We start from the raw sequence: 19,439 nt of genomic DNA, 5'->3' as shown, positions 1-19,439 counted from the left end.
TAAAATATTTCTTGAACAAATTTTCGTCAAGTTTTTTCAAATAAGTCATAATTTTGGTCTTGTGTTCAAATAGGCCTCAATTTTCGTCAATTTTGTTCAATTGGGTCCTTTTTTGCTAATATCGTTTAAACCATTAACGGTCATGAATAGTGACTGCCACGTGTCATTTCGTGGTTTTTTTGAATTTTTTTTTTGAATTTTTTTTTAAATTTTTTTAAATGTCCACGTGTCAATCCAATAGCATGCCACGTGTCAAAGTCAATGTTTTATATTCAATTTGGTCCCTATATTTGTTATTTTTGTTCAATTTAGTCCCAATTTTTATTAACATTAACCAATTTGGTCCCTATCGAAGATGTGACCAAATTTAATTTTTATATCAAAGTTATAATGGTGTGAATTTTAATATATTATATAAAAATATTTAATAAAAAATGTGAATTTTAATATAAAAATTAAATTTGGTTTCAATTTGGAGAGGGACCAAGTTGGTTAATGTTAACAAAAATTGGGACTAAATTGAACAAAAATAACAAATATAAGGACCAAATTGAATATAGAACATTGACTTTGACACGTGGCACGCTATTAGGTTGACACGTGGACATTTAAAAAAATTCAAAAAAAATTCAAAAAAAAAATTCAAAAAAAAATCAAAAAAATAAAAAAAAAATTTAAAAAAACCACGAAGTGACACGTAGCAATCACTGTTCATGACCGTTAATGATTTAAACGGTGTTAGCAAAAAAGGACCCAATTGAACAAAATTGACAAAAATTGAGACCTATTTGAACACAAAACTAAAATTAGAACTTATTTGAAAAAATTTGACGAAAATTGGAACTAAAAAAGTATTTTAACCTTATTAAAATATGAATAATATATAAACTGGATTTCAATTGAGGCCACAATTTTGATACAATATGTGAATCCTAATTTAGTGTATCTATAAAGTATACATGAATCTATGATATAATAAAAATATCTTTAGTAATGGTTTAAATCATATACAGATTAACACATCGTGTGGTAAGCAAAGGAAGAGAAGGAGGAAATTTTACATACTCATAATATTTGTTGATGCACAAGTATCTATAATTAGAAATACACATCTTTTCTTTTTGTTTTTTTTTTCAATTTTATCATCTTAATTACTAATTTTTAAATTTAAATATTTTTTTATAATAAAAAATAATTTTTTTAGTTTTATTATTATAGTAGTTATTTTTTGAATTCAAATAATTACTTATTATAAAAGAATTATTTTTTATCATTATTAAATTTAAATAATTACTCATAATAAATAAAATTTATTTACACGATATTGCTCATAATATTTTTGAAATAAGATCATGATAAGAATTGTTATAAACTTTGATATCTCAATTTTATTTTTTTTTATTTTATCTATAGTTATACCTATATAATTATATATACCTTTTATTTTTTAATTTTATCCTTTTAATTATATATAACTTTATAAATCATTTATTAAATTCAACCACTTTCGTTTTCTTAGCTATTTTTTAACATATTCAATTATGAAGTTTGATCAGATGTATTTTAAAGATTGGTTCAAATTATAACTTGTTGTTCATGCTAACAGGATTTAATCTTATATATTTTCCTAAAATATATATTTTTAAATTTTGTAGTAGTAATATTTGTTAATTTAGTAGATAATATTTGGTATAAGACATATTACACTTATGATGATATTATTTTCTTAAAATAATGTCATTTACAGATATATTTATATTATTTAGGGTTAAATATGTTTTTAGTCCTTCAAGTTTCAGTGAATTTTGAAATTAATTCCTTTTTGAAACTTTATACCAATTTAGTCCTTCATCTTTAGAAATGCGTGAATTTAGTCCTTCTTACCAATTTTTGTTAAGTTTATTTGACATTTTAAACGCATTTTCTGATAATATTTGAGTTAACATTAAAATGAAGATGTGTCAAACGATGTAAACAATTCAAATATTATTATGAAATGTGCTTGAAACGTTAGATAAACTTAACAAAATTTGGTTAAAATGACTAAATTCACGCATTTTTAAAGATGAAGGACTAAATTGGTATAAAGTTTCGAAGATGGACTAATTTCAAATTTCGCTAAAAGTTGAGGGACAAAAACATATTTAATCCTATTATTTATAATACTTAAACCATATATCATGTTACAAGGTTAGATCAATTCGTTACGGCTTCATATGTTTTTAGTGCCGACAGAACTACAGAGAGAAAATAAACTTACTTTAATCCATACCTTGTTCATCCTATAGTGCATGGAATATTTGTAATTTGTATTCATAAAAAGCATTTTATGGAGAAGATGTGAAGTGGGTCATGTTCCTACCTATCCCATCTCCCTTTCACAAATTTCACAATTTCATGTGCTCCTCTGAATTTTTGTCTTAGACTTCAACTTTTATAGCTTTCCACATATATTTTTCTCACCTTTATCAATGACTACACACTATAAAATGAACGTTAAAAAGGTATAGCATTGAGGTTAGGTTGAGGTTTGGTCCAAGCTATAAGCCTCCATGTCCCTACTCAGGTTTCTTTGGTACATATTTTTCAGTCTTGTTGAAATGAACGTAGTTGGTAGGTTTAGTTTGTTGAAATAGGGATGTTCCAATATTAAAACCTAAACAAGTTCATGTTTCTTCTAACTGAAAACTATTTCAGCTAAAGACGGGTAAATCTGCAGAAAGCTTTGGGTATTTTTGAAAAGCTTGTTTTGAAAAGCTTTTAGTCCATTAATGCATAGGAACTTACCGCGATTTCGGACAACAATTAGTATTTAAACATCTGAGTTACTTTAATATTGTTTCATGTGTGTCTTATTCATTCGACCTAGTTGCTTAGTAGAAGACTAGTTGTAACTACAGACATAAGAGTAGTTGTTTGGTGAGATTACTTCAGATTTGTCTCTAGACTTGGATGTCTGGTTACCAATTTGGTCAAAGGTTCGGTTTTCACTATAGTTCCGAGCCTTCCAGCATCATAGCAGCTACATTTTTAATAAGCATAATTTCTTGTTCATCATTGGTTTCCAAACATTTAGTTAATATGGTTAAACCAATGAAGTTTTACAAAGAAAAAACGATTTTGCTGGTATCACGTCAATGTTAAATATAAAGCACCTACTCTTAATGTTACCATATTATATTTGCTCATTATTAATCAATACAAGTGAGTTGATACCTTAAATTACACCACAAAAATGAAGGCTGTGGTGTGAACTTTGCTGACAGAAAGTATACAGAAACTGATGAAAGTTAAAGAGAGAAAAACTGTTTTTAATTTGAAAGTCTAAATTGGACAGAACCATTTAATGTAAGTGTGACTGTGTGAGCACCTTTATTTATGAAACAGACGTATATTTCTTAATAAAAGTTGAAAAGAAAAGTTGAAAATGTAAAAAGGCCTCTATAGCGCCTTATCCCTTTCAAAAGTTGCCTAGCATGCCACTGGTCATGCAACATATATACGTAGTTCTGTGATCGAAGAAGTACTCTATATATGTCAAAATTAAGTAAGTTTATTGAGAAAAAAATTTCTTGAAATAATATATTCTGAAAATTAATGATTGCTTGATTGCATCATCATCGTAGATTTCATTATTAAATAATATTAAAACAACAAAAGATGTAAGGCCGATGAAGATCAAAGGTTTCAACAATTTAATGTACGATAGAATGGGTATAAAAAAAATATATTAGTTATACAGCATTAATGGTAGTTAAAAAACTATATACTGAAGTTGTTTTCTTCGAAGTGATCTAGACAAAATCATATATGCAACATAGGTCACTTTTTTTTAATGGAAAGACAAGAGTTTAAGATTTGAAGTTTGGCTAAGCTCCACATCTTCAAGGAAAAAATCTTTAACGAATTAGTTTACGGAAGCAACTACTTAATTCTCATACAATTAATACGTTTTCAAAGACTTTTAAGATTTAGAAACACTAGAGTTTTGCTGAATTTGAGCGAGTCAGATAAATTCAGTGAACGAAACAAAACTATTTAACTATTTTTTTCATTCTCACTAATAAGAAAAACTGTGAATCATAGTTTAAAAAAGGTGAAGTCGTTGGTGATGAATGAGGTGAATTAAAAATGTGGTCCCATGTATAACCATGGAAGTGAAATTAAACCCCACCAAACTTAACTTTGTTCCCTGTTAATTGTATCAATGGTTTCACACCACTATTATAGATGAACCCTCTCTTCCCTTATTTGTATGGAATCTCTACCAAAATTCCACTAATTCACACACACAAACACAAACCTCGTAATTTGTCAACTTCTTATATTAATTGGAGCAACACAACCTATTTATGATACCAATATAAAGAGCAAAAGAAGCAGCACCGCCACCACCCTTTGTGGAAATTAATCACAAACAAATTCCAATCAAAGAAAAGTGAAGGAAAATCGATGGGGAACGCTATGGGGAGTAAAAGAGCAAAGGTGATGAAAATAGATGGTGAAACGTTCAAGCTGAAGACTCCGGCCAGAGCAAACGACGTCGTTAAAGACTACCCCGGTCACGTTCTGCTGGACTCTCAAGCGGTAAAAAACTTCGGGCCTCGGGCCAAGCCCTTGGAGCCCGACCACGAGCTCAAGCCCAAGAAGCTTTATTTCTTGGTGGAGTTACCCAAGGTTCGGCCCGAGCCACTGACGAGGAGGGTGCGATCAAGTGGGATCCGTGGCATGAACGCCAAGGATAGGCTTGATTTCTTGATGCTGTCGAAACGCTCCGTTTCGGACCTCGCCGTGGTGAAGCATGGGCCGGGCCCAGACACTAGTAGTGGGCCCACGAGGGTGAGAATGAGGGTGCCCAAGGCCCAGTTGGAGAGGCTCATGGAGGAGAGCCACGACGGGGGTGAGGTGGCGGAGAAGATCTTAAGTTTGTACATGGGGAACAATGCCGCCGCCGTGGACGGTGGCGCATCGGTGGTGGAGGCCCAAAAGGAGCTTCGCAATCGGAAAGCACAAAGGGTATGTTGTGTTTGTTTAATTTTGTTCGATTATTTTAATGTTGTCAATTGTGTTCTCCAATCTTTGACATTTTGTTTGAATGTTTTGCTTGGTATAGACGTGCACTAAAATTTTGTTGCGTACATACACACACATGATCCTATCTTGAGTGAATTTCGCAAAATAATTTATCTCAACATTCATTTAACATAATAATGGTTTTTTATTACATGAAGATTCATATCGTATATTTGATCAGAATAGGATCAAGGTTGTGTTTGATTCGACCTACTTTTAATTATGTAATAGTTTTATTTTATATTTAAAACTTATATTTAAATGGAAAGTTCATGAATACATTCCCAACCAATTCTAAGAATTGGACTAGAGAATATCGTAAATACAAGAATTAGAAGAAAGAAATAGAAGGGGGTGGAATAATTCCGAACATGTAAAGTCTGTTTGTTATATGTTTTTTTTTTTACTGTACAGATCTTACTATTATTTAGTTTTTGTATCATTGAGTTTTTCATAGTTTTTTTCCCTTTTGAAGAAAGAAAAGATTACAATGAATTGGATTAAATATTACCCAAAAAAAGTACAATTTTAATGCTCATTTTAGTAAACTTGAGAGACCCTTAAAAACCACACATAACTTGTTGATGTTTTTAATAATCATAAATCATTCAAAATATTTTAAAGAAGTGGCAATAAAAGTTAATAAATTGTTAATAAATTATTATGCATGATAAATAACTTGTAGTTATATTGGCAGTATATTCCAACTGACTTTTAAATTTTTTATTAACTGATGTGATATCTTAGATTGAGTTGTTCTGTTTTATCTTAATAATCACAAATTTTGTGATTCATCATTCCAAATTGCCGTTTTTCTAGTTGACCACCTGAAAGATGATATATATGGATAAAAATGAAATTTTAATGTTAAGTTTTGACATTTTCTAACTCAAGAATAAAAATAGCGGCAAACCAAAAATGTAGACAGAGATATCTTGTGAACGAAAACACAGTTGAGATAAATTAGACTTTAATTTTTATGAGTACAAATTATAGTTAATGATAGAGTAGCAATCAACTTTAGCTTGCTGATGCTAATGATAGTGTTTGGGAAAATAAAATTATATTGCAAGTTTTAACTTCTGAGGATGATGCATTCAGTCATGACTTGGGTGTTTCACGTTGTTTACGAGATTTTCTTTTCTTCTTATTTTTGTTTTTTCTCTTTTGGTTGTTCTGTGGTTTCTTCTCAAGTTATCTTACATGGTGAGTAACATGCCCTCGCCCTATTATTCTAAGTTCTCATTCATTTTTGACCATCCAATCCAAAGATGCAAATATTTACAAGTCAAACGTGTGATAGCATCAGCAGTCGGTGTTTGTTTTAATGACTTTTTTTTTTTTCAAAAGTTAAATCACACTTGTGCATTAAACTAAAACATGTTACATAAATTATTCTTCAAATAATGGTTTTACCACAGAATGATGCAATGAAAACTAAAACTCATTCCAGCTTGGTAAGAGTGAAACCATTAAAAGTCGCATGTTTACGTTTTCATACCAAAAAACGATTAAAAAAATTTCACTCAAATTTGTCAGACTTTTTTTTCAGTAAAAATTAGTCAGCAATCATATTTCTCACTTATAACATTTAAAAGAAATGCAATTTGTTAATGATAATTATCTTGGTATTTTCTAACTTTTGAATATTACTTTTAATACAAAGCACCTTTCAACAATTGTATTCATAGTAATGATTATGCAGATAAGAGTTTTGAAAGTAAAGGGTATATACGCGCTAAACTAAAATGGCACTTCATCCATTACATTTAGAAGCAACTTTATATATATATATATATATATATATATATATATATATATATATATATATATATATATATATATATATATATATATTTGTGATATAAAGTCTACTGTGGTTTTGGATTTTTACACTTGGCAGCACTTTCTGCATCATTGTCTCCCATAATTCATGAGGGTAATAGTTAGCATGCCAAAATGTCAACATTGTCGGTTTGTCAGCAACTATGACCAGAAATGTAGCACTAGGAATCATTATAAGTATCCTAGTTTACTAGTTGTCTGTAGCAACTCGATGAAATGTGTTGCTTGAATGTCTTTGGAAGTTGAAACCCAAGTTGGCAAGAAAAAAGTGTAGAAAGTTTCATGGTCTTAAATTCGCCTAGGATATTTGTATCTTTGTTCACACATATTAATTAGTTAATTGTAACTCTTCAGGGAATAGAGTTAATGTTCTTTATTTGATTTCTTTTGTTCTTCAGAAGAAGGTGAGTTTCAGTCCAGTAGAACATGAGGAAATTCACGAGGAATCAGCAGCACCTCAAAAGTCACTTGTCTATACTAGCCCTTCCAGATAGTCATTTATGCAGAAGCAAGCCATTATTTGTATGGTAAATGCTTCTGCTTCTGTAACAATTTAGTTTTGTTCTAAAATCTGTAGCCTATATACATAGACATGTCTATACATTTATAGATTAACAGTGCTAATATCAAATGTAATTTTCCCCCCACTGTAGTCAAATCTGGAAATGTATTTTCTAGAGACATGTGCTTCTTTAAATGTTTTCCTTGAAATTTTGGTCTCTACCTTCTTAAATTTACGAATTTGATCCCTCCACTATGTTGATTATGTAATGTTAGACCATTTATTAATAATGTTTCATTTAAAATATTAAAATTTATTTTAACAGATGAACTAAAGTTTCACAATTAAAATAATAGGAGATCAAATTCGAAAAAATATGGAGAAGAAAATTTGTAAAATCGAGAAACTAAGAAATCAAAAGTGAAATTAAGTATTTCTTAACCCACAGAATCAAAAGTTAAAGTGCCAATAATCATACCCAAAGCTTTCTTGCAAAGTTATATAACATCAAACAGCAGAAGAAACATTAGACTGCATCATTCGTAACAAGTGTAAGTATTCCAAACTTCAAACAAGAAATAACGAGTTATTCAATCTCATTTCAGCTTGATATGATCGATTGGTCTGATGCAATCATTGACATTATTCCGTGTCAAATAGTCACAAAGTTCAAACAGATAGTTATTTAGACATCCTACAGTCAAACTTATTTCTAATGGCCTCCCAGAAAGCAGGAATAGCGATGTCATCAGGAACTTCCTTAAATGATGGGAGATAGTTTACATCCACAATTACATGGTCATGAGTACCTTCCTGAATCACAACATCAAAACCAAAGATGGTAAGATGAAGCCTTCTCCTAAGCCAATTTGCAGCATCTGTAACCAACTTAAGGTCAATAGACTCATTACTTGTGATACTGTCAGCAGTGGGCATAGATTTTAAGCTATCAAACAGAAGAGGTTTGTGCTCATCACCATTAGATGATTTCATCAAAATATCGGAATTTGGTATTGACTTCTTGACAGCATAGAAAATCTTTTCACCCAAGACATAAAATTTGTACAAAGTGGATGAATGATCCACATATTCCTGAATAATAGCCGGAAGAGGAACACTTAAATTCTTAAAATCATCAACCCTGAAAACAATTGCCATCTTATGTGCATCACTGACACCACAAGCAACTTTAGGTTTCACTATGCATGGAAGAGACAATCTAGCTTCAGATAGTCCAGTTGCAAAATCAAATTCATCAAAGTTATCAACCTTACTAAAATGAGCCCCTCTGATGAGACATTTGCCTTCAGTGTTCAGTTCTACCAAGCCAAGTAGAACTTGTTGAATTTCTAGCCTATCCAACAATGGATAGACGTAACTCAGTGGATCAATCACACAGATATCCTGGTGCTGATCCAAATATTTCTGCAATGCTCGCATGTTCTGTGTAAAAGTAGGTTTATCGTCTTCAATAGATAATATTTCATCAGTAGCTTTGTGGAGAACTATGTCAACATCCTTCAGCTGAGATGATAGAGACAAATTGGATGTGAGAGGCACGAACATCAACCCCTGTTGAGTAGGACACAAAGGAAATGCACCCCTCTTTGCAAAATCTTCCACACGCGAAGGCTTCATTGTGTAACCCACAGTCACAGCATTGGTTCCGATTAATTTCTTATTTATGCGGCATATGGTCAATGGCAACTCTTCTAAGCTCTCAATCTGATGTATATTAGGATCGTGACATGAACTTTCGCCTCCAACATTCAGAACAACAATAAGCCAATTATAGCGGTTTAACTTAGGTGAGAACTCCTTATTAGAAATCAGATAAATAACACTGCCTTCATCGGTGTTACTCCATCCAGGCTTAGCCTCACTTGCAGAGTCATTTAAGGCAAAGCAATCAAGTGAGTACAGATCAGCAGTTCTTTTAAGAATACTCACCTTGTCGTCCAGAAGACCCGAGTCATAAGCAATTCCGCAATGGATTTTGGACAGGAAGAGTATGCGGGTGAGAGACTCAGTTCCTGGTCGTAGAGTGGATGCAGTTTGATCATCACCACTTTCAGCCAAGAGTACTGATTCATCCAATATCACCCCCCTCACAACACCCATCTGAAAGTGGTTGCAGAACTACCAAAACAAAAAAACAAACTATAGTTATTACAAGGTTAAAAACATAGAAAGTGGAAAAGTGTGACGTAGTTATTTCACCAAATAAGCAATGTACAAATATATGTAAATTTTTGAATCAATCTATTGAATTAGCTTCACAAAGACGAACACCATCAAACCACCCTAACTTCCATGTTTAATATAACCAATTTCCTATAAATGCAAAGTTAATGTCAAGTACAGCCACATCTCACTCAGTTTCCTTTTCATCAGAAAATGAGGAAACATCCTGCTTACTGATAGATTACTATTAGGGATGTCAAAACGGGCCAGCCCGGCCCGATTTTGACCCGATTTATACGGGCCGGGCCGGGCTGGCCCGCAAGGGTGAAACGGATTACACTTTTGAACCCGGCCCGCAAACTGGCGGGCTGGCCCGCGGGCTTTTTTCCATATGTTACATTTTCAGTCCAAAATCAGATTTCAACAAATCAGTGGGTTTTACTGCAGGGTTAGTCTCTGGTTTTTCAGAAGGGAAGGGATCAAATCTTCTTCTTCTTCCAAAACACAGTGTTGTTGCAGTTAGCAATGGATCATCGGCAATGGCGTCCCACTCCACCCCCAAATCTCTGCCCCACTTGCTCCCTCTCCCACTTCCCCTTCTGCCCCGCTCCTCCGCCCCCACCCTATCACCACCCACACCAACCCCCTCTTCCTTACGCCTCCGCCAACCCTAATTTCCAGAATTTCAAGAGACCCCGAATCCACGACAACAACACCCACCCTCTCAATTTCTCCGACGACCAGCGCAGGTTACAGCTCATTCGCGATCACGGAACCAACCCCTCTCTCCCCCACACTCAAAACGCCTTCCATCCACACGACGCCGTTCCGCCGCACCACCCTCACAATGCCCAATTCAGATCTTCCCCGCACCCCTTCCACCCTTATCCAGACCCCTCGCAATGCTTTCCCGACGTTTCCCCCGCCCCTTACCATCACACTCACGCTCCTCACGTTGGCATGCAGCCACCATAACTTCCAATTACAGGAAACCAATTTTAGGGTTACGAAAATCATAAATTTAGGTTACAAATTGAAAGAAAAGGGAACCAGAACGCAAATTACAAACAAATCTGTGTTCGTGGTGGTCGTGGCGGTCGAAATCGTTCGTCAATCGCAGTCCGATGGTGGCGCTGCTGCCCCTGCCAGCGACGTGGTGGATGTCACGGTGGAGGAGAAAGGAGACGCCGTGAATGGCCTGCACTCTGCCTTCGTGTTTCTTGGCCAGCGACGTGGGTGGAGGAGAAACGAGGGTGCTCTCTTCTGGTTTCCCAAAACGCGGGTGGTGGAGGAGGAGGAGAAGAGAGTGTGAGAGGAATGAAGGAATAAGTCTGGCAGTGGCAGAGTAGAGAAGAGACTTCAAAAAAATTAAACACTCCACCCACCTCCTGCTGCTACACTGCAAGTGTTTTTTTTTTCTATTCACTAATTTATACGGCCCGCGGGCTGGCTCGTTTTGGCCCGTGGGCTGGCCCGACGGGCCAGCGGGCTTGACGGGCCGGGCTGTCATGGGTTGGCGGGCTGAAATTCTTAGCCCCGGCCCATGCTTTTTCAGTCGGGCTGGCGGGCCGGCCCGTCGGGCCTGGCCCATTTTGCCATTCCTAATTACTATAACAAAGAATTCTTCCAAAACAAAAAATCAACTGCTCCTGTATTAATCCTTCATCGGAAAGGACAATTTTTGTTTCCCTTTTTCAAATATTTCTAATCTTTATCTATGGTTCTCAAGAAACAATGCAAGCAAAGTAGTACTAATGATGATCAATGTCAAATGTCTGTCCTAGAGAAGTGGTTCCAACTGACTTCTGAACACCAATAGCACTTGTACTTTTACACCATGGATAATGATACAATGCCCCGTTTATTTGACCCCCAAGTTACCCGCCTACGTGGCACTGAATATTTTATTCATTTTAAAGCAAGCGGTAGCAGAAACGCGTGAGAGAATTTGGAGTGAATGGTGAGGTTGTGATACACGCGCAAGAGAGGAAAAATGAGAAGTTAAAAAAACAGAACTTTGGTTTGCGGTTTATACTAAAGGCGAGAGTGCGGGCAGAGTGCGGCGACAGTGCGACGTCTGCGGCGTGCGACGACAGTGCGGCGAGAGTGCGGCGAGAGTGCGGCGAGAGTGTGGCGAGAGTGCGGCGAGAGTGCGGATTGCTGTCATAGCTTCGTGCGTCGAATTGGAAGCCCTAATTTGAAGTGTTCTTGTTCTGCAAATTAAAGGGTGTTGTGGTATGTTTTACTATCCTATTAGAAACACCTATTTTTGTGATGTTGTTCCGCAAATGAAACCATTATTTATGTGATGTTTGAGCGGAAATGAAACCCCATTATCTTCCCCAAACTGATGCTCTGTAAATCGTAAATGTTGTCGTGGATATTTAATTGAAAATGTGAACCGTTTTATGTAAGAAAAAATGCGAATTGTTTCGGCAGTTAGGATCGGGTGGGTACAAAATTGGATGTGCATTTGTGTTGTTGGATGTTGGTTTCGACATTTAGGATTGGGTGGGTAGAAAAAGCAAATTGGATTTGTGTTTTTGAATATGCGTATTATAATTGCAGGTCAGTTGACATGAGTGGCATCAGTGAAGGTTGTGAAGGTAGTTCAGGTTGTGAGGTTGGAGATTGTAGTGATATAAGTCAGGTAATTAATTTTTTGATGATTTGTAAGTTAATTTATATTTGAGTACAATAAGTTTAACCTATGGTTTTTAATATGTCTATTTGCAGATTAGTTTCAGACATTATTGTAGAACACAATATATTGGTTTGTTGAACAAGAAGTTAAGTGTGGAGCAAAAACAATGTATTCAACAAACACCATTTTGGTGGTTTGTTTTGTTGCATGAAAGAGTTAAGATTAGTCGAAACCTTCTTTGTGAGTTAAGTAATGTGTGGGTGGAGAGTAGAGGAGGTTTCATGATTAACTCCGAATTTGTATCATTTAAGTTATTAGATGTATGTGTAGGCCTTGGGTTGAGGGTTTATGGAGATAGAATTGATTTAGAGGAGGTTGGCGTTGATAGTGTTTGTAGGAAGAAATTTTCTGAAAAAAAGGTAACAATTAGTATGGTCTATAATTATCTATTGACTGAGTGTGAGTGTCTTGATGTAGAAGATTATTGTCGGTTGTACATTCTTTTAGGCATTTCTGAGTTTCTGTTGCCTAATAGAAATGGAGCAGTGTTTGTTTCACTTTTTGGAATTGTAGATGATTTGACTAGTCTTGTTAAATATAACTGGGGTGGTGTGGTTTATTCGTATTTGGTTGGTAGTTTGAGTTCTGCCTCAGTTGTTTTAAAGAAGCAATCAGATCAAAAACACTTCCATGTTGTCGGATGCGTATATTTATTGCAGGTAAGTTCGTTTGTTTTTCTCCAATATCGTGTTGTGTAGCATTTTGGTTTATTGTTATGAATGACTAACTTTGTTTGAAATGAATTGTAATATTGTATGATGTAGCTATGGGCTTTTGATCACTTCCTGTTTGTGAAGAGAAAGAGAGCAGTTATTGAATCCAAATTTCCAAGGTTGTTGCGTTGGATTGATTACAAAGTTGGAGATGTGTCCATAAGAAATAGTTTGAAAAATAATGTGGTACTTTTCTATTATTTTATCCTGCATTGTTTGTGGTTTAAGTTGTTTTTGCAATTTATTGATGTTGTTTGTTTTAAATTAAATTTCAGATTGTGCATGATCTTTGTCTTTCTAAGGAAGAAATAAGCGAGTTAGTTGTGAAAGAAGCTTTATCAAAAGGTGATGGCGAGCGTGACAAATGTAAGAGGAAAGAGTGTGGTGGAATGAAAAAGAAGGAGCAGCTTATGGGTGTAATTGAGCAGCAAGAACATGATATTCGTGAACTTGGTAGAGCGATTGCTAAATTGAAATCAACTCTGGCTGAGAGGGAAAATAGAAGTAAAGATGAATTTGTTTCTCCTGTGAATTTGAATGAAGTGGATGTTCCAAGTGAAGCTGCAGAAGACAGAAATGCAACCAACAGTGATATGTACGTGCGTATGAGGAATGATCCACGGTTACGGTTGAAAAGCCGTTTAATCCAAACTCCGTTCGCAGTTTATAGTCGGAAGAAGAAAACGATACCGAAATAGTTGTTGGAGTATCAGCAATATGTATGTATTTTGTTTTGTTTGATGGAAATGAAATATCATTTTCATTTGTTTAATTGTAACAAGACATGTAATTGAAACCTATGAAACATTAAGTTGTGTAGAATTGTATTTGTTGTGTTTTTGTTCTGTTATGGTGCAATCAATAAATAAAGACTTTTCTTAAGTGTTTGTGGTGTTATGTACTGCATGTGCAAAAAGTTAATTCGAAACGCAGAAAACTTCCTTTTTAAGTGAATCTTGAATTCCAATAACTTATTTAGGTGGTTTGGTGATGATTCACGGTGGTGGAAATATCTGGATGACCATTCCATTGTGTGGAAACCATATTTGAAGTAATAATACACTGTAAAATCAGTTGCAGTAGTGCATGTACAAAAAGTTGAATGTAAAAAGGCAGTTATGGACACACAATAGGACAGTTAATTCGAAACGCAGAAAACTTCCTTTTTAAGTGAATCTTGAATTCCAATAACTTATTTAGGTGGTTTGGTGATGATTCACGGTGGTGAAAATATCTGGACGACCATTCCATTGTGTGGAAACCATATTTGAAGTAATAATACATTGTAAAATCAGTTGCAGTAGTGCATGTACAAAAAGTTGAATGTAAAAAGGCAGTTATGGACACACAACAGGACAGTTAATTCGAAACGCAGAAAACTTCCTTTTTAAGTGAATCTTCAATTGCAATTACTTATTTAGGTGGTTTGGTGATGATTCACGGTGGTGGAAATATCTGGATGACCATTCCATTGTGAGGAAACCATATTTGAAGTAATAATACACTGTAAAATCAGTTGCAGTAGTGCATGTACAAAAAGTTGAATGTAAAAAGGCAGTTATGGACACACAACAGGACAATTAATTGGAGACGCAGAAAACTTCCTTTTTAAGTGAATCTTGAATTCCAATAACTTATTTAGGTGGTTTGGTGATGATTCACGGTGGTGGAAATATCTGGATGACCATTCCATTGTGTGGAAACCATATTTGAAGTAATAATACACTGTAAACTCAGTTGCAGTAGTGCATGTACAAAAAGTTGAATGTAAAAAGGCAGTTATGGACACACAACAGGACAGTTAATTCGAAACGCGGAAAACTTCCTTTTTAAGTGAATCTTCAATTGCAATTACTTATTTAGGTGGTTTGGTGATGATTCACGGTGGTGGAAATATCTGGATGACCATTCCATTGTGTGGAAACCATATTTGAAGTAATAATACATTGTAAAATCAGTTGCAGTAGTGCATGTACAAAAAGTTCAACGTAAAAAGGCAGTTATGGAAACACAAAAGGACAGTTAATTCGAGACGCAGAAAAGTTAGTTTTTAAGTGAATCTTGAATTCCAATTACTTATTTAGGTGGTTTGTTGATGGTTCATGGTGGTGGAATTACTTGGATGATCATTCCATTGTGTCGAAAGCATATTTGAAGTAATAATACATTGTACAATGAGTTGCAGCACTGCATGTACAAAAAGTACAACGTAAAAAGGCAGTTATGGAAACACAAAAAGACAGTTAATTCGAGACGCAGAAAAGTTCGTTTTGAAGTGAATCTTGAATTCCAATTACTTATTTAGGTGGTTTATTGATGGTTCATGGTGATGGAATTACTTGGATGACCATTGGATTGTGTGGAAAGCATATTTGAAGTAATAATACATTGTAAAATGAGTTGCAGTACTGCATGTACATGTACAAAAAGTTCAACAAAAAAGGCAGTTATGGAAACACAAAAGGACAGTTAATTCGAGACGTAGAAAACATAAATATCAGATTTTTATGAAAAGCTTAACTTTCATTACATATCATGAAATTGTTTGAAGATCATAATTAGTCGTCACACAAACATTTGTTGACAAAGACTGTAATGAATTCATCAGCATCAGCGTGATCCACTTGAAAGAGCACACGATCCCCTTCTTTTAATTGATGTTGATTGCAAAATTCCTTCCAGCCCTTCCCTATCTTCGTCGAGCGGGGTGAATCTGAAATAAGAAGTTTGCAAACTACCGCAGTATTGGGGCCACTAAGAACGACTTCATTGATATGCTTGCTCCTTATCAAGTTAGCAAATTTGGTGTTTAGGTCCTGAATGGCAAACATTTAAAAAAGAAGTATTAGGTATCCTAATTTATGTTAGGTTCACGTGTGGTTAATGAATATTTAAAACTTCACATATACCAGATGAGATCCTCGAGTTTGATATTGGGTCAACCTAACACAAAATATTGTGTCATTAAACTTTGTGGCGGCATGGCGCAAATACCTCTGCATGCTAAGTTGACTACATGTCCCTGCAAACACGGTGATCTGAAAACGGCTATTCCCAGTGTAGCTGAACTGGACATCACAATCACCGGAAATGTGAAAATCTCTTTGAATGTCCATCCAGCCATGAGTGATTCTGGGATGATCGACGTCCTTGTTATAGGTAACGAAGTGTATTTGGCCTTTGCTGTCGACCAACTCCCAATCCTCAAGAAGTTCATCCTCGAAGGCCACCGCAAAATGGCGATCAATATACGCAACGCTCTAATTTCAGCAAACATCAGTCATGGCAATTGGACAGACATTAATAATGATAAAAAACGTAATAATATTGTTCCACAATTGTACTCACCAAATTGGCGATGTGAATTGTGTTGAATGTCCACAATATATCGCTGTTGTAGCCGCTGCCCCTACTTGCCATATTTGAACAACAATGTGGGTCCAAACGCAATCTTCAAACACAAAGAGGTAAGGAGATGACTTCCCGCAATCATCAACAACCTATCAAAATTTATTAATAATACAATAACGAATAACAACAAAAGAAATTCAACAAAAAATACACTTCACAACATGCTAAGTAAAAAAAAAAAACCACATTAAATCTTCGAAAAGGGGTTTTCCACCATAACCTATCGGAGAAATGTTCGTTCCGCCAATGACCTTAATCAACCAACAAGAGAGCGCCCAACCAATGAATCGAACGCTACCCACCAGTTTTCGCGGAAGCCGCCGCCTCCAACAACCCAAACCACTCTCCACACCTCCGCTATCCGCTTCCACTGCGACCCACAACACCAACCTTTATGGAACGATAGGCTTTTTGGGAAGACAAAGCATTGCGATTCAAAATAGGTTTCTGGTTGCTCGTGCGTCTCTGGTCGAAGAAGAAAGTGCAGGGGAAGAAACGAGGGAACTTGCGAATGAATGTGTTTTTTTAAAAACTTAATCCAATGCATAGCGCGTGCAAATCACGCAAACTATCCCTTCTCGCTGCCTTCATTTCCCGTTTCCTTAAAAATGAATAAAATATTCAGTGCCACGTAGGCGGGTAATTTGGGGGTCAAATAAACGGGGCATTGTATCATTATCCTTTACACCATGCAGAGCTCGCCCTCCAATCTTAGTTAACTCAACCTTTCATACATAACTTTATAAATCCCATGTCATGATGCACTATAACAGGACATAAAATGGCTTGGTGTAGAGTGTGGACCATTAAATGCAATAACACATCTTCTATGAGATTCTCAACCCAAGACCAACATAGCCAGAAGTTATAATTCATCCAAATAAATAGTAGAAAAATCCTATTTTCCAGATTCCAAGCTTCACAAAACCTATTCATTTTCACCACGACATGAGTAATTCCACAATATGTTTCATTACTTACTCTTCATTTCAATTTAATGTCCAAACCGTTCTAAAAAATAATACCGTTTCCTCAAATTAGTAAATACCAAGTTTCAATTTTTGACGATTGATGCAACTTCTAGCAAAAATTCTCACAGATTTTCTGTACACTGTGAAACTGGGTGCGTGAAATCGACCAAAACGAACATTTGAAAAATAAAAGCAAAACAAAGTTTGGAACTGAGCAAGAACAGATGAAGCAAACGCAATGTAAAATTAGAAAATCCAAACATGCAGGCAAAATTGGAAAAATGAGGAAAAGAAGAACCACGCACCTGGTACAAAGATGTTCTCCCTCCCTCTGATTTGAGAGAATTGGTTCCCCAATTCCTAATTGGAAGCTTAATTGAAGGTAGACGAAAATGGATGCATTCTCAGATCAGAAGTTTCAAACTTTAATATGTGAACGTGTTTGCAGAAGACAGAAGAAGCAAGGAAAACCAAACAACACTGAACTCTTCAAAGCAAAAAGGAAAGCGGCTTCATCAGACGTACCTGGTTTTAAAAACAATCATAAAGTCTTCAGAAATTTTCCTATATTCTTTTTCAACTATAAAAATAGCTATTATTATAATCATATAACGCACAGTTTTATGTAAGGATGTCAAAAAAATCCGTACCCGCAGATATCTGCGGATAAAAACCGCAACGAATAGGAAATGGATATCCGCTATCCGTAGGTATGGGTATTTTTGATACTCGCATGTTAACGGGGCAGGTACGGATATCATAGTATCCGTACCCGTAAATACCCGTACCCGCTAAACTTTAATTCAGAAAAATTATTACCCCACAAATGAGTCAAAACATTATGAGTCTTCATTATATTAGTAAAAACTTTATTGAAACCCTACTACTTAAGGTTTTAGCTTCTAAAGTTAGTTAAGGTTGTTGTTCTGTTATGAGATGTAAAAAGGGATCTATTTAAGAGATCTTCCCTCTCTGTTTTCATAAGGTTTTTGACACAATCATTAAGAATAAAATTTCTTTCATGCTTACCTCTACTGGCGCTTCCATTCTTCTTTCACGCCTTTCGTTCTCCTCTTTTTTCTTTGCTTTTCCCCAAATTTGAAACTCTAGGGTTTCTGTTCTGAAGAAACCAGGAGCTCTCGAGTGTTGTCTCCCGCTCCATGGTGCCAGGGTTTACGCTTTCTCATTTTATGACGCTGGGGCTACAATATGGTATCAGAGCAGGTTCATAGCCTGCTCTGTTTCCGTTGCCCTCTCTGATCTCTGTCCCAGTAGTCAGCAGCGTGCAAGAAAGGATCTTGCACCATGGAAGACAACAATAACAGCAAAGAAATAAAATCAGAGGTTAGCAGTGCAAGTCATCAATTGCAAAGATTGGATCTTGATCAATCTCTTATCCCTACCAGTCCATATTACATACATCCAGGAGAGAACCCAGGACAGGTTCTTGTATCTCCCTCTCTTAATGAAACCAACTACAGCTCATGGAGCAGAAACATGAGAAGGGCTCTCATGTCCAAGAACAAATTAAAATTTGTTGATGGAAGTATCAAAATGCCTACCAAGGATGAACCCATCTATGAAGCTTGGGAAAGGGCCAATGTTATGATTTTATCTTGGATCATAAGGACTCTTTCTCCCCAAATTGCAGAAAGTGTTATCTACATTGAATCAGCCAAAGATCTTTGGGATGACCTAAAGGAAAGATTCACAAAAGGGGATTATTTTCGTATCTCAGACCTGCTTCAAGAGATGCACTCTGCTAGACAAGGAGAAATGAGCATCACTCAGTTCTTCACTGATTTAAAGATCATCTGGGAAGAATTAGAATTTCTAAGGCCCATTCCCAATTGCATTTGCGGTAAGCCTTGTGAATGCAATCTTGCTAGAATCTTTATCAAACAAAGGGAAGTGGAATATGTGATATGTTTTCTAAAAGGGCTAAATGATGGTTATAATACTGTAAAGACCCAAATTCTGTTGTTAGATCCCCTACCCAACATGAATAAAGTCTATTCCCTCATTATGCAACAAGA

At 35.5% G+C, this 19,439-nt stretch overlaps 3 protein-coding genes across 3 annotated transcripts; 2 read left to right on the top strand and 1 right to left on the bottom strand.

Annotated features, from left to right (window-relative positions):
* The first annotated feature begins 4,186 nt into the window (after positions 1–4,186).
* On the top strand, positions 4,187–7,651 carry LOC114181395 (uncharacterized protein At1g66480-like). The gene is made up of 2 exons (XM_028067839.2): positions 4,187–5,016; positions 7,317–7,651. Exons 1-2 carry the CDS (start codon positions 4,453–4,455, stop codon positions 7,410–7,412), a joined length of 660 nt encoding a protein of 219 aa, XP_027923640.1. The 5' UTR covers positions 4,187–4,452; the 3' UTR covers positions 7,413–7,651.
* Positions 7,652–7,986: 335 nt separating this feature from the next.
* LOC114181132 (inositol 1,3,4-trisphosphate 5/6-kinase 4-like) lies at positions 7,987–9,584 on the bottom strand. The gene has a single exon (XM_028067489.2). The coding sequence runs from the start codon at positions 9,539–9,541 to the stop codon at positions 8,102–8,104; it is 1,440 nt and encodes a 479-aa protein (XP_027923290.1). The 5' UTR covers positions 9,542–9,584; the 3' UTR covers positions 7,987–8,101.
* Positions 9,585–12,056: 2,472 nt separating this feature from the next.
* On the top strand, positions 12,057–13,862 carry LOC114180441 (uncharacterized). Its single transcript, XM_028066759.2, has 3 exons — positions 12,057–12,967; positions 13,073–13,207; positions 13,297–13,862. The coding sequence occupies exons 1-3, from the start codon at positions 12,530–12,532 to the stop codon at positions 13,717–13,719; spliced, it is 996 nt and encodes a 331-aa protein (XP_027922560.1). The 5' UTR covers positions 12,057–12,529; the 3' UTR covers positions 13,720–13,862.
* The last annotated feature ends 5,577 nt before the right edge of the window (positions 13,863–19,439 follow it).

This window comes from Vigna unguiculata, chromosome 4 (assembly GCF_037176805.1).
Source record: "Vigna unguiculata cultivar grain cowpea cultivar isolate G323 ecotype 2 chromosome 4, ASM3717680v1, whole genome shotgun sequence".
In the NCBI taxonomy this organism is placed as follows: Eukaryota; Viridiplantae; Streptophyta; class Magnoliopsida; order Fabales; family Fabaceae; genus Vigna; species Vigna unguiculata.
This window is presented reverse-complemented; position numbering and strand designations above follow the sequence as displayed.

Coding starts and splice junctions, on each gene's coding strand:
- LOC114181132 (XM_028067489.2), bottom strand. CDS start 9,541: ATGGGTGTTGTGAGGGGGGTGATATTGGATGAATCAGTACTCTTGGCT.
- LOC114181395 (XM_028067839.2), top strand. CDS start 4,453: ATGGGGAACGCTATGGGGAGTAAAAGAGCAAAGGTGATGAAAATAGAT. Junction 5,017..7,316: donor GCAATCGGAAAGCACAAAGG/GTATGTTGTGTT, acceptor TTTGTTCTTCAG/AAGAAGGTGAGTTTCAGTCC.
- LOC114180441 (XM_028066759.2), top strand. CDS start 12,530: ATGATTAACTCCGAATTTGTATCATTTAAGTTATTAGATGTATGTGTA. Junction 12,968..13,072: donor GATGCGTATATTTATTGCAG/GTAAGTTCGTTT, acceptor TGTATGATGTAG/CTATGGGCTTTTGATCACTT. Junction 13,208..13,296: donor ATAGTTTGAAAAATAATGTG/GTACTTTTCTAT, acceptor ATTAAATTTCAG/ATTGTGCATGATCTTTGTCT.